Source organism: Pipistrellus hanaki, assembly GCF_964339955.1.
Source record: "Pipistrellus hanaki genome assembly, chromosome: 14".
Classification (NCBI taxonomy): domain Eukaryota; kingdom Metazoa; phylum Chordata; class Mammalia; order Chiroptera; family Vespertilionidae; genus Pipistrellus; species Pipistrellus hanaki.
In genome coordinates this window covers 29,573,767-29,588,938 of record NC_140516.1, presented here as the reverse complement: position 1 = coordinate 29,588,938, position 15,172 = coordinate 29,573,767, and the positions used below count along the sequence as shown (strand labels likewise).

Sequence of the window (15,172 nt, the reverse complement as noted above, 5' to 3'; positions counted from 1 at the left end):
TGGGTGAATGCTTTTGAACTGATGAGTGAGTGACACCCCTTAACTATCAACAGATAGAGATTGGATTTCTGCTCTTTGCAAGAATTTGTGGAGAGGATGGTCAATATTTTGGGAATGCTAATCTCACAGTAATGTTGAGGATGGAGTAGGCAGAGGTTGGGGGTACATCAGAGAGAGCAGAAATGGGAGAGTAATTAGGAGACCTTGGAAAAATAATCTAAGCAGGGGAACAGGGGTGGGGGATGGGGAATAGGGGTTGAGGGGGTTGGGTATCTGTGTTAGATTATAATTATGTCCTAAGAACAGGATTGAAACGGGGACTTTTCAATGTCAGAATTGTTGGTTTTGAAAAAGAGTTGAAGAGGGAAGCAACACATTAAATCCCAGTCACTGAGAGGTTAGGTTTGCCCCATGAGGGGCACTTGTGATTCTCTGCAGCTGTGAGATGACATGACTACTGGGTAGTGAGCAAAAAGTAAATGGAAGTTTCAACATTAAAAACATGCACCTCTCTAACAGACACAACAATTTTTTTTTGGGGGGGGAGGGTGCGTCTCATTTTTATTTTAACTTTCAGCTGCCTCTATGAAAATATTCTTTAAAAAAAAAATCTTCCCCACGCTCAGAAGCCCTCTTCAATGTTGGAAATTTCTAGCGGGCTAATCCTACTGTTGGTTTGCTTTGTCTTTAAGAATGAGTATGAGGGCAACCTAAGTTCTGGTGTTTTTGTAATTTGGTTTTCAATTCTGGAAGCTCTCCCATCATGTTAGGAGAAGAGTTGATTCTGATGTCTGTTGTTATGAAAATCCTCTCATTTTAATATTAATTCATTTTAATACCTTGCTTGGTGTAAGTCTGAGCAAATATTTTAGAAGGAAGACTTTCAACAATTATTTTCTAAGTTTATCTGAGGCAGTTTTGTTTACAGGTCTGACATTTAGGAATCAGTGGTTATTACCAAAATGGGACTTACCCTATGGTTATAGCACCTTACAAAGCTCCCTTTCTACAGAGAGTTATTATATTTGTTCTCCAAGGTATGCAGAAATTATTAAATACTAGGAGTCATAAAAGAATATCACTTCATTGTCATTGGGATAATGTATCTTTGAAGATTTATTATTTCTACATTGTAATGGATTACACACCCTATTTCTAATAAACCTGATCCCAAAATATCTCCATAAAAATAACTGTTGATATATTTAATTTTAAGAAACTTCTTTACTTTAGGGATTCATGATAGGATTGCTGGAGCTTAGAGTTCTAAATTTCTCCGATGTGTGTAAATTAGACTTAATGCATAGAATCAGAACCCTTTCTGTGAAAACTTTAGGGGACTTAATTGACTTTGAGATAAGAAGGGTAAAGAGTTTAAAACATAACAAGCAGCACAAGGACAGCAAACACTTGTTTCCTTTGCTAAGGAGCACAGCGGCGAGGCAGTTAGGATGGAGTGGGGGGACTCGGGTGTGAGCCAGGCGGGATGGAGTGGGAGACTGGGGTGTGAGCTGGGGGCGGGGGGCGGGGGTTGCTAACCTGGGAGGAGTTTCCTGCGGGCCATGGCAGCAGCCCGGTGGCTCTGGTATTCCACGAAGGCGAAGCCTCTGTTTTTGGTTTTGTCGGCAGCACTCGGGTAGACAATGACGTCCACAACGCCCTCGGTTACCTTCTTCATTTCTGCTAAGATTTCTTCTCTCTTTTTGGTTTTGGGAATTCCCCCAACAAACAATCGGCAGTTGTCCACGCTGGCACAGACCCCTAAGAGACGCCCATTTCTGCAAAAGGAGCACACGTTTGATTGGCAAGAACCCAATTATGATTAATAGAAGTTGAAAAAGTATGGCTTTGCACCTGATATAACCTATACATGTGGGCTGTTTGGACTTTATGGTGATTAAACTATTTTGGGGAAGTTGTCACTGCTTTTGAGAAACTGGAAAATCTGTCACCATTGATCTCTCTCTCTCTCTCACTCTCTCTCTCTCTCTCTTTCTAAATATATATATATATTTAAAGTACACTGCATTCCACATGAAGTCACAAGGCTTGAGTAGGCTGCTATGGTCTCTGAATCTCTTTTTTATTTTTAATTGATTTTTAGAAGAAGATAGAGAGAATCATTGATGAGAGAGATACATCGATTGGCTGCCTCTGGCATGCCCCCTATTGGGGATGGAGCCTGCAACCAATTGAACCAAAGACCTCTTGATTCATGGGTCAATGCTCAACCACTGAGTCACACTGGCCAGATTTGCTCTATATTTTTAAAGAAAAAAATCCACACACAGTATTTGAAGCTGAATAGCATCTGCTGTCTTTAGATTAGATGTGGGTGCTCCAGTTGTCAGTTCTTACTCCTCCCGAAAACATGCCCATTGCTGAGACCTCTATACCTGCCCACATTGCTCAGGACTCTGCCTGGCCCTGAAGGTATTTGAATTTGTAACCTCTGATGCTCTCTTCTTTTTCCATACAAATTGGAATGCTATTCTGACATGATTGCTATTAAAAACAGTCCCTTCTGCTTGAACAGACTTTTACATGTTATCTTATTTGGCCTCCACTAGAGCCTGTAGGTAGGTGGAGGTGATTTTTCCATTTCACAGAGGAAGAACTTGAGACTCCAAGAAATTAAGTGACTTGCTGGGCTCTCGGTTCAATTCCTGCTTCTTCCACTGATCCTTGTTGCTTAGTAACAAGTCAACGTACACCTTCTTTGGCAGATTGATTAAACTTCTCTGGAAAACATTGGCAAAAAAGTCTCAAGTGTGCAAAATCTGTGACCAAATAATGCCTATTCTGAAAGGGATCTTAGGGAAACAGATGAGCACCAAGTATTATGTATAAGGATATTCCTTGTTATTTAAGATAACCTGCCTCCAAATGGGAAACGAGCAAAATATCCCAATATATGGGACTGGTTTAATGTCTCAACTGAGATGTTACTGACTTTGGGGCCAGACGTTTCCTCATTGTGTACCATAGTATAGTTGTCATCCTTGTTCTTGCCCACTAAATGCCAGTATCTACCCGTTAGGTCTTTGAAAAAGTGCCTTCTCACTTCTAAATGTCCCCTAAGATGGACAGTAATGCTGCCTGCTGAGAAGCACTAGTTAACAAAAGACGGGCATTCATAGAATAGAATGCACAACAGTCATTGAACATACTAATGGAGAAGCATATTTATTGATTTAAAAAGGCAGTTCAGGATATGCTGCGGGATTTTTTTTAGGAAAGGCTACAAATTAAATATGTGAGAAGGCCATTTTTATTAAACCTATAGAAAATCCAAAAAGACAATAAAAAAAAAATCAACATTGTGATTATCTTTGGGCAATGGGGTTATGGAGGAATGGTTTAACTTTTATAACTTTGTAGGATGTTTTGTGTGTGTGTGTGTATGTGTGTGTGTGTGTGTGTGTGTGTGTGTGTTGTGAATCAGGCTGTGTGACTTTGGTAATAACACAGTTATTAAAAATGGCCCAGGTTCCCTTAACAGAAACCACTTGTTTGTCATGGTCGAAAAGACCCACCCAGGTGAGTGGGAGAATGCCGAGTTCTTGGAAATAGTGGTTTATATGTGTGAGAGGTATTCTGGCGAGGGTTGGGCCAGTGTCCTAGTTGCCTTCTCTGCTTTCCTGAAGAACCAAGGACTAGGGATCAGATCAGTGACAGGTTCGTCTCCGTCGCTGTGGGAACATGTGTTTTTGGAGTAGGGTGGAAGGGAAAAGTTGACAAAGTAATCATTCAGTTTCTTTTTAAACTTTACTTTTAAAAAACTGGTTTGCTACTAGATCTTTAGAAAGGTTCTCTCTCTGGCAGGTTCCACTGAAACAAGGCCGAGTGGAGGCAGGTGAGGTTGGCTCTGGGGTATCTGTTCTGCTTACCTGATTTCATAATTATTAAGTTGCTTGATTGCATTCTTGGCCTCCTGTTTATTTGAGAATGTTACAAAGGCGTATCCTCTGTTGTTGCCATTAAAATCCATCATCATTCTCATTTCATAAATTTTACCAATCTATAAAGAAGAGAAAACGAGAAATTCATATTTATGCATTTGTGCTTCCAAATGACCATACATTTCCACACGTGCACACAACGCTTTCTGAAGTCAGTCACTGCCATATTTGGCGTTTGCATCCCAGGTGGAATGGTTTGCACATGTGGGGTTTGGATCCATTACCTGATTCCTGGGCACAGGCAAGTTAATTTTAAAAAAGTATACAAGTGGCATTTCAGCCGGAGTTAACAGAATATATTTGTTGACAGAGCAAATGACCTTTCACCACATAGCTATCGGGGGATTTATACACTGTTTTTTGGGATCTGAAAACACATTTGTCATCAGAAGTACAATTTCTTGATAGATTCGTCCTTGCCCTCTCCATTGGCCTCTGAAGTCTCCTTAGTGTGATATTTACTTGGTCACACTTTACCACAGTTACTTAAAAGGAAAACCAGGAACACTAATTTGGACCCTTGCTAAATCTCTTTAGCTCATTTCTCCCCCACCATGACATCAAAATTGATATGACGATGTGTTTCAGAGGATAATCTGGGGAGCCCTGTTATTTCAGAGTCTGAGGGCTGAAGGTGGTAAAGGCTGGTCTTAAAACAGCTGACCAGGGCCAGGACCTCCACCCAGGAGGGTACTCACTACGTCTTCGGCTATAGCAGCTCTGCTTTGCCAATATACTACTTGATACCCTAAATGTTCTCCTGAAATACAGGCTCAGCAATTCATGCTTGCTGGCTGCTGTAAGAAGGGTAGCTAAATAGATATGAGGGGCATGTGTGGGGAGAAGAAGCATCATTCAGCATATGCTGTTACACACTGGTGGGTTACCTCTCATCTTAGTCTCACCGACCTGACCACCCCGAGGCATTCAATGAGGGACACCTATTTCTTCTGGGCTCATTGGGAAAGCGTTCAACATGTTTTACCGCTGGGTTTCAGGTGTTTCTTGCTGCTCGTTTTCAGGTTTAGTGTTTAAGATTCTACAGGATTAAGTCCATAATTTGGCCACAGCCCAAGGGGGATTGTATGTATAAAATTAGATGCAGTTCTGAGGCTGAGTTACACACGTACACACACAGTCACAGGCAAGCACACTGGTTTTGGCATTTAGGGAAAATAAGTAGCTAAACCGATTTTACTGAATTTTCTAGGAATGTGGTTGTTTAAACACCACTTGGTAAATATTGAAAATAACTATGAATTTTGTATTGTCCATTTCATTGGGGTTTAGTAACAAAATATCATTTGGGGGGAAAAAATATACCATTTGAACGAAAACTGAGGAAATTTATCCCTTAACAGTTGCATAATTACTTTGAGAACCTTAATAATTACATAATTAATTTTGTTGATACATTAGGGTGGACAAGAAATTCAAAATTTTTAATTCTGGGCCAAAACATAATAGCCACAGTTCTGAGCTGTGACAAACCTCCCTGTTATATTTATGTAAATGTGTTGCACACATATTAACATGTCAAGTGGAAACAGTCTCTGTTTTCAGACAGGTGGTTGTAGTGTCAGTCTGTATTGATAGGCACGTGGAGTTGGCAGTGAGGTGGTGTGCCAGTGGAGACCGGGGTATGAAATAGAGATTTGACGGTCACCAGTGATGATGTCAGTAGCAGCTCATGGGAAACTGTCAGTAAGAGGATAGAGGGCTGAGACCATCACCAGCAGGTAGGAAGGTTTTATCTGCTTGAGGAATAGCAATTGGAAGACGTCATCCCTGACTGACGAGGAAAAACGAGCATGAAAGCAAAGTGACGACAGTAGTACTTTTCCCAAATCTAAACACGGACTCACTTTTTCACATAACGGTATGAGTTCATCCTCGAAAAGGTCTCTTGGGAGTTTCCCAATAAAGATCTCACAGCCCCTTTCTGGGGGCGCAGCATCCCAGCCAGGTGGAGGGCCCCCGTATTTTCTTTGTCCATTTTCCTGCAAATCCAGGGGAGGTTGAATGGGGGACAGAAGAAAACGAGAGATCTTTAGTCCAAGCCTCTCCATTATTTTTCAGAATTATTCAGTTAGAAACAAACTTATCATTGACAGATAATAGTGGACGGGCCAGAGGGAGTAAAAACCATATAAGACTCTGCGTGTGGATTTTAATATCACATGTGAAAACTGACAAAGTGCTGAACAGATATAAGGGGTCCTTATTTTCTGGTGCCACTCAAAATCACCTCATCACCAAAGGATCTGACTACCCTTGGGATCCACTGTGGAGGCTGTGTGGTGTGGTGGTCAGTGCTCTGTAGCTGGACTCCTTGGCTCTGTGACTCACTAGCCTTGGACAGATGACTTCTCAGAACCTCAATGGTCTCATAAGCACAGTGAGGACAATGTCAGCTTAACGGTTTCAAAGTCCATTCATTCAAGGAGGTAATGAATCAGATATGTATGGACTGCGCTTGTGGCATGTGATATATATTTCTTGGTTATTAATTCTCTTCTTGCATCCTTGAATTTCGGTGGTTTCATAGGCCAAGGAAGGCAACACAAGACCCTAAATAGAAACATTGTGCAGATTACTCTTGGAAGGAGCGGCTGGCTAATTTGGGGTGTAGCTGGTGAGGGACTTAAATCTATTTCCAAAGCTGACAAAGTGGTGAGAGGTGTTTACTAATGTTGGATCTCTTTGTGGGGAATAATGCTGTCCTCTGTCCAAATAGAATTAGTTTCTATTTTTTCCTTTGTCCTAACACGTCCTTGGTTAATTTCAGGTCCTTATTTGGGGAGGAATAGCATTGGTGCTTTTCTGAAATGACAGCTATATTTTTCTAAAGGTTAAGGACTTAAAAGTAATTCGGGTCCAATGTGATGTGTAGGCCTAACCCACCACTGTAGATCTGCTGAAAAAGGTAAATTTGCTTTACACTTAAGTATAGCCAGAACTCGTTACCATTGTGTGTGATTTTTGAAGAAAGGAAACTATAAGGGACCAGAGATCAATATGCATTACTAACTTCTACAAATAACACTTAATACGTTTTATAGTATAAAATGATACATGTTGGAAAAAAGTTAGTAATGTATAAGGTAAAAAGAAAGTTCCTAAATGCACCATCTTACTCATCCATAGATATAGTTATTATTGAAAGATTGCACTTCCTTTCCAAATACTTTTTATACATATTTTAAAAAAATATGTGGGTTGTTTAAAAACAGGGTTGTGTGCTCTGGCCAGGTGGCTCAGTTGGTTGGAGCATTGTCCTGTACACCAAAAGGTTGCTGGTTCAATTCCTGGTTGGGATGAGTAAATCTCTCTCTCTTTCCCTCCTTCTCCCCTCCCATCCCCATCTCTACCTCTCCACCCTCTCTTCCTCTCTATCCAAAAATCAATAAAAAATACTTTTGGGTGAGGATTAAAAACAACAACAGCCCATTCAATCTATGAACAGGAGGTCGTGGTTGATTCCAGGTTAGGGCACATGCCTGGGTTGTCAGGCTCAGTCTTAGGCAGGGGTGTGCAAGAAGTAGGTGACAACATGATTCTCATCATTGATATTTCTATCCCTCTCACTTTTTTTTTTTGTCTGAAATCAATACAAAACATTTAAAAACAAATATTGTTTTGTACAATAATTGTTGTTTGAAACATAGTAAAACAGCTTCCAGCTTCACTGATAAATCTTTATATATACCAACTTGATTATTTTCTCAATTATTTTATGTGTTAGCACCAAGGTTTTTTAGAGCACAGTACTTCAATGATGTTTGTGGTTGTGATCACATTTTTAATCCTAGTAATTTATATTATGTTACTCTAAATTAAAAAAAAAAAAGTCAGATGGGTGATCTACCTTGCCTTGATTACTTTTTGCTTTAAATGACTGAATGTTTTTCATTTTACTAAATATTTAAATATTTGCCTCTAGAATTCTTGTATTTTTTCTTCTTCCCTGTATTCTTGCAGGATTATCCAGTAGCAAATATTTATTAGTGCTGAGAAATAAAAGAAGTAAAATGTTTGACATTTTTATTTTAAAAAGTTAAGAACCCAATGAGTTATATGCCAACTAAGAATGCCCTGAAAAGTATAAATTGAATATTTTCGGAGACAATATTGAATGTTTTATTTACTTACCTTCTAACAAATGCCTATACAGCCAGACTCTGTTCTAATCCTCAAACACCATCATGGGCTCTGGACTGTTACTATCCCCATTTTACACAGAAGCCCACAGAGTTTTAAGTAATTTGCTGAGTTGGGAACTGAAGTCAGGATTTGAACTCGGGCAGGCTGGTTTCAAAGTCCATCAGCTACATTTTTTTTGCCGTGTTATATGGGAACCTCATCACTTATAACAGATCCATGCATTTAAATATTTATTTATGAAAAAAATTATCTTGCCATTAGCTTGAAACCTCTCTGTTGCATTAAAAATCCCTTTCAATTTCCAATTATTTTATTACATAATTTTTTTGGGGGGAGAGAATACCTCATACTTATTGCTTATATGGAGACGTTTTTCTGTTTCCAAACTGTGGCCTGCCTCCTTGGGTCAACTCTCACCATGTGGTTGGTTGATGGTGATCATTTGTGCCGTTTTTGTATATCCCAAATGTCCAGACATACCGTTCAGTGGATTATTGGAAACAACTTAGAGTGAATGTTACAGTATTTTTACTCTTCCGGTTGAGGAAACCAAGTTTCCATCCCACAATAGTAGCATACCAGAATTTCTGATTTGACTAGCTTTGTGTGTTTGAAAATAAATAGGCAATGAACACAATGACCTCTGTAAATTTTCCCTTCACCTTTCTTCCTTACTATAATTGCTACAAATGTCACCAAACTATTTTGTGCAAATCGTGTGTATAGGTCGGAGAATTCATCTGCTTAAGAGCCAAAAGGATTGGGCAGGAAAGCTTCGTCACTGCCTTTCCATGGTTTCTATAAACATTTGAATTAAATTCCCCAAGAATATTTTTGGGATCCCAAAGGGTCAGACTTGTTCAGAGATGCCGCAGGGTACACGCACGGGGCGGGGATTTGCTTTATGAGCCACCCACCGGGCTTGGAATGCACCAGTGGTGGAGCTCCAGGCCAGGCTGAGACAGGCACCAGCATTAGTCATGGGGTCAGCATATTTGTCTGTTGCTCGGAAAGGACAGTTGGGAGCTGGATTGCTGGTATTTTAGGCACTATTTTTTATTTTTTTATAGTTGAGTTTAAAATAGATAAAGCCCAATTATAATTGCTCTTTCCCCTCCTGGCTAATGTCCTTCTTGTGGAATGTCCCCCCCCCCGCCCCCCCCCCAGCACAAATATATTAATAGTTCAGAGAGAAAGAATATAGGATTATTTTTTTCCATGAGAGAACATTCATTCAACTCTGAGAATTTTTATTTTCCCAATTGAAGACTTGGTAACGGTTCACTCTCCCTAGTCAAATATGTATAGGTGGAAATCCTCAACTATGGAAATTAAAAACTGATGATCTAATGGTAACAATAAACCCAGGGACTTTAACTTAAATATTGGATACCAAGCCTACCCAGTAACTCTGTTTATATGTCAGTATTTGGAGTTCCTTCTGTCCCTGGATATTTTAAGCCTTTCCTGGTGGAACCATGGAGTCTTTAAAGGATTATGTAAACCTTATTCTTGACATCGAATAAAATCGCACAACCTTTAACAAATGACTCCAAGCAATAAATCTTAGCGTAAAAGTCAAACAGATTGAGTTTGTTTTGGCCACCTGGCATCTGACTTTTATATATATATATATATATATATATATATATATATATATATATATATATATATATATATATACATCTGGAGAATCTGGGCCGAACAGCCTTCTTCTGCAGATGTTAAATGGCCAGATAGTTGATTTTCTACTTCCCCTTGCAGCTGGGATAGCCATAGTTATAATAAAGGAAAATTGAGTTGTGCATAAGTTCTAATGACACAAACTCTAATTTTGAGCATTCTGTGACTGTGGATGCATTTTCACATTCAAGATTTGTGATATTTGGGGTTCATTCCTAAAAGCTTTTTTTTTGAATCTTGTTCTTGAAATCAATTGGTTCTGTGAACCAATATCCTTTTAATAAACCCCTTTTCTGCTTAATCAACCAATATTAGCTTCTACTACTTGCACATAATACTAACAATAGCAGAACCCACCCCTCCCCAAACAAAGACAAAAACAAAAAATCCCTGCTAAAACAACAGATAATCCTAATTGAATTGGGCACTGTGCTAAGTGCTTTGCATGTATTAACTTATTTAATCTTCTCAATATAGTTGATTGATGCTATGTGGATGATACTACTTACTTTCCATTTATAGATGAGGATTCCAAGGTACATAATGTGCCCAGATTTGTACAAGCAGTAAGTGACAAAGACAATTTTTTGAATCCCGAGTCCAATATTTTTCTCTTGTTTTTATATTCATTGCACAGATGAGGAAACTGAGTTCAGAGAAATTCTGTGAGTTGCCTGAGGTCACACTGGTTTAATTTATTGCAGACAACACTAGAACAAAGCTCCTAAGATTCTTGATCTTGTAAACTTTGTGGCATATATACTGTTCAAAAGTCATGCTGTTTTTCACACTTACCAGCCTCATAGTTCTGCATGTTGTGTGTTACTCCTACTTTTTGGTTCAACATAAAGACCAGATGGTTTGTTGTCCCCATAAATGAGTTCATTCATAGACTGGAAGGACATTAATGAATGAACCCTCATTCAGTCTGGTTGCTTCCCGCCCCCCCCCCCCCCCCCCCCCCCCCGCCCCAACTAGTAATTTTAATTTCTTTAATGGTTCTCTGGGAATTTTATATTCTAAATCTGTAATCATCTTTATAGTTCTCTTTGGTTCTTTGATTTTTTTTTTTTCCTTGCCCAGAGGGAATAAACTGTGTATCTACCCTTCCTAATCTGCTTTCAGGTGTTCTATCCATTTTCCAGTGACTGAATTTCTTTCTGCTCCTGTTCTCTCAGGTGCTGGGTGATATACCCAGACCAGGTGACACTTCTAGCCTTCATAAGCATGCCAGTCCCCAGGGCCATACTCAGAACAGTGGTTCTAAGGCAAACTCATGGATACTGTCCTCACAGTGGGTGCTGGTGCATTGAGAAGTCTCTCTGGACTCTAATCTATCACAGTTCATGAATTGGCAGTGTGCTTTCCCTGTTATTGGATTGTAAGAATAAATACAAATCTTTATTAGACATTATTTTTATGACTTTTTGTCTGCATACCACTTATATATTCATTATGTGATAGGGTTTAAGGCAAGTCTAAAAGACCTTAAATAAGATATTCTAAAAGGAGTCTTAGATGTGATTTTTAACTTGGTTCTGCTTATTGCATTTTTGTTGCCTGAGGACAATGGACAGGGCTATAGGGAATATACATTTATAATAGATAATTATCTGTCTTGTGTATTTAGTTTGTTCACTTTCATATTCTGTGAAGATCACTGACTTGATGTTGGTAAATCTATTTTAGACTGGGAATTTTTAGAAAGCAGAGTTTATTTAACTTATATACTGTGGAAGTGGGCATAAACATTATTTTTTTTCTACAATATTTGCAAGGCATATGCACTATGGATGCCAGTGATTGCAAAGATTTTGTGAGTGTGTTAGAAGACAGACTGACACCATATTAAAATGTGGGAAAATGTTTATTCTATGTTTTTTGAGTTGGTCAATAGGATCCTTAAAAAATATATCAGAGATTTAAAAAAATCAGTGTATCTCTAATTGCATATCCAAACAGCACTTATTTCATTAACTACCTAAATAAACGTACTATGCAGAAAATATATATCATTCTTATAAGTAGAGTATCAGTATCATTTCCCATAAATAGAAGGTAATAATAAAAGCAATTACAAAACATGGAAATTATGATTACATTTTAGCTAGACATTGTTGTCTACTAAAAGCTGAGCCCCAGTCCTGCTCTCTACATTGAAAAAGCTTAGCAGGGCTGGAGAGGTAGTTAAGGTATACCTCCAGCCATGGACTTTCCTCATCTGAGTATTTGAAACAATTAAAAATGGAATACTGCCCTGACTGGTTTGGCTCAGTGGATAGACATAGGCCTGTGGACTGAAGGGTACCAGGTTCCATTCAGGTCAAGGGCATGTACCATGGTTGAGGGCACATCCCCCAACCATGTAGGGGGTGTGCAAGAGGCAGCTGATTGAGTTTCTCTCTTATTGATGTTTCTAACTCTGTCCCTCTCCTTCTTCTCTGTAAAAAAAATCAATAAAAATATATTAAAAAATAAAAAAATCAATAAAATATATTTTAAAAAGTGGAATACTTTTCTCAGTATGAAATTCAAAGTCATTTAATGCTGTGTAACCTCCTCGCAGCTCTCTCCAGGCACCTCTGAGACAGTGTCAAAAAGATCCCAGTTGAAGTCCTTGCACATACTTAATTGTGTGGCTCTGTGATGTCACTTCCCCCTCCTTAGTCTATGTTAGAAAGCTGACTTCGCATCTCCCCGTGGTAAATTTTTAGGTTCTGAAGATGAAGAGTCACTTATTTTTGGTTGCTGCTCTATATTAAACAAAGAGGTAACATCCTAAAAAAATCCGGAAGCTGCTTTAAGCAAAGTCTAAAGCGCAGAAGAGCTGTCCATGCTTTTGTGTTTTTGAGTCATGACGTCCACACTGATTTTTAGGTTGATCAAGCAGAAAACCTCATATGATTATAGTTTTTGGGGAACCTCATAGTTTGCAAAGAGTTTGAACTTTGTTTTGAAACCTCATATAAAGCCAGCTGTCTATTTAGGCTATCCGAGGAGAAGTCCATTGCAGTTGAAAAATAGCTACTGGGAGGTATTTTTGTTTGTTGGGATGCTGCAGTTCCCACCACATGTCAGGCACACACGTTTCCACAAAAGCATGCATGGGCCTGTTCCTTCATGTGGAGTCTTCACACCAGGCGGCGGCATTTCCGGCTGGTAGAAGCAACGCTTCTTAAGAGCTTTAAAACCAAGTTGGCCTGTGGGTGGCTGGGGTGATAAGTTTAGGGAAACACATGCCCTTTGATGATTTGCTCATTCCATCCTGTTCTCGTGCTTAGTCTACCTATTTAAAGAATTGGTATTCCTGCTCTTGGTGAATGACCTAAGTCCTTGGATAGCAGGGACATGGGCAGGTGGTGAGGACAGGCAATAGGAGAAGATGTGGGACCCAGGAGCTATATTTTACCATGAAGTCAAATTCCTATTTCTGTCCTCAGGATTTTTGGGTAATGGTTGGAAAAGAATGTCAATGCCACAGTGTTTTTCCATCTGCCTCATCCTGAGCTAAGCTAGATAAAGCCTATCGTAAACACGGAGGTCCTAAGTTACTTGGTTTTATTGCCTTACTTGTGGGGGGTAGGGGAGATTGCAATTTGAGAAATTTCTACATAAAATTACTAGAGTACCAAACCAGAGAGATGGGGGGGGTTTAACTTAATTTGGGTACCATTGGAGGAGGGGAATGTATCCTAATCAGATTTATGTCCATCTAGCACCACCCCTTGTACCTATGACTTGCACATATTCATTGAGAATCGAACACATTAGAATAAAATAATGTGGTTGCATGGAACCTCAATTTAAAAGAGCATGCATAGAAAGCAAAATCTGAGGGGTAGGAATTAAAGACTAGAAACTTTGTTCCTAGTTTGAGGAGATGGAGGCTGATGGCTAATCTCCCCCCCCACCCCCCAAAAAAAAAAGAAAAGAGAGAGAGAAGGATGAACCCACTTATTTTATCTGCTGTGAGTCTTAATGGATCTTTGAACTTCAGACATACTGTCTTCACTGCTCAAAGGTGTTGTGCATTTTACAAACATTTTGGTTAAGCAGTAATAAGAAGTTTTCTTTAAAAACTGTGGGTGAGCTTCTAACGTAGTGTAATAGATTAAGGATTAGAGTTGTGGTCAGCTAACTTTTTCTGTAAAAGGCCAGCTAGTTGACATTTTAGGCTTTCGAAAAAACTGCCCTTTTAAAATGTGAAAAACATTCAGAGCCTGCAGCCACTACAAAAACCTACTATAGCCACATTTAAATCTTGGGCCATTGTTTGCAGACCTCTGGCTTATGTCTCCTTTGAATTGTATAACGATGGGGCTATTCCAACTCCGAAATAAAGTATATTCAAACACATAAAGAATGAGAAAAAATAGCCTAATGAACCTGGTACCTATTATCCAACTATAGTAATACAGTGTTATCTGTTAAAATTTCCCATTTTTTTCTTCTCTTAAATGTATGCTCATTAAAATTTTTTTTTTTTTTTTAACATTATGAGATTTTTCCTTATAAAGAACAATCCACATCATTATAGAAAATTTAGAAAATAACATTCTTATATATAATGGTTGTCATTTTTTCAGCACTTTTAATTAACAAATTATCGTAAAGAAGAAAAGACATTTGGAAAAAAGAGTATCAAACAAAAAAAGCCGAAACCGGTTTGGCTCAGTGGATAGAGCATCGGCTCTGGTCAAGAGGCAGCTGATCGATGTTTCTCTCGCATAGATGTTTCTAACTCTCTATCCCTCTCTCTTCCTCTCTGTAAAAAAAAAAAAAATCAATAAAATATATTTTTTTAAAAATCAAAAGCAAAAAAAACTTACTCCAAATCAGAGATTTACATTTTGTTTTTCAATGTTTTTTACTGTGTGAATAACTTCTTAAAATATTATTTGGAAGTTTATATAAATTTTACATTCTGATTTTAAAGTTAACATTAAAATTTAGGTATTTTTCCATGTCTTTGTTTGATATCAGTTTTCCATGGCTGTATAATTTGAAAATAGAAGGATTTTATGTAACTGGTAATATTTTATTGGACATTCAGAACGTTTCATTTTTAGACATCAGAAGTTTCACTATCATGAACATCCTTATGTCTAAATTTATGTCCTCATACCGTAGGTCAGAGGATGGTCAGGCTTAAGCCCCTAAGTAGAAGGGTAGTGCCCACAGCTGTGTTACACAGTTAAAGCAGCCTATGTTGCCATTTTAAATTTTGGATAAATTAATCCTCATTGCAACTACTTTAAATGCATCATGTCAGGGCCTAACATCAATTCATTGTGTTCAATAGTAGGAACTAAAGAAACAAAAGAGTAAAACAAAAAAATAGATTAAGTTTACCAAGGATAACC

At 38.5% G+C, this 15,172-nt stretch overlaps 1 protein-coding gene across 7 annotated transcripts in view; it reads right to left on the bottom strand.

Moving 5' to 3' along the window:
- A1CF (APOBEC1 complementation factor) overlaps window positions 1–15,172 on the bottom strand; it is a 75,148-nt gene that overhangs the window by 29,275 nt on the left and 30,701 nt on the right. For 6 of the 7 annotated variants that reach the window (XM_084903446.1, XM_084903448.1, XM_084903451.1 and 3 more), the window contains 3 exons: window positions 5,828–5,962; window positions 3,891–4,021; window positions 1,540–1,778 (listed from right to left, as the gene is read on the bottom strand). In XM_084903446.1, coding sequence (XP_084759572.1) covers window positions 1,540–1,778; window positions 3,891–4,021; window positions 5,828–5,962 — 505 coding nt within the window. Of the gene's footprint in view, window positions 1–1,539; window positions 1,779–3,890; window positions 4,022–5,827; window positions 5,963–10,604; window positions 10,703–15,172 lie in introns of those variants that run through there. The other variant, XM_084903450.1, reaches the window with a different exon arrangement.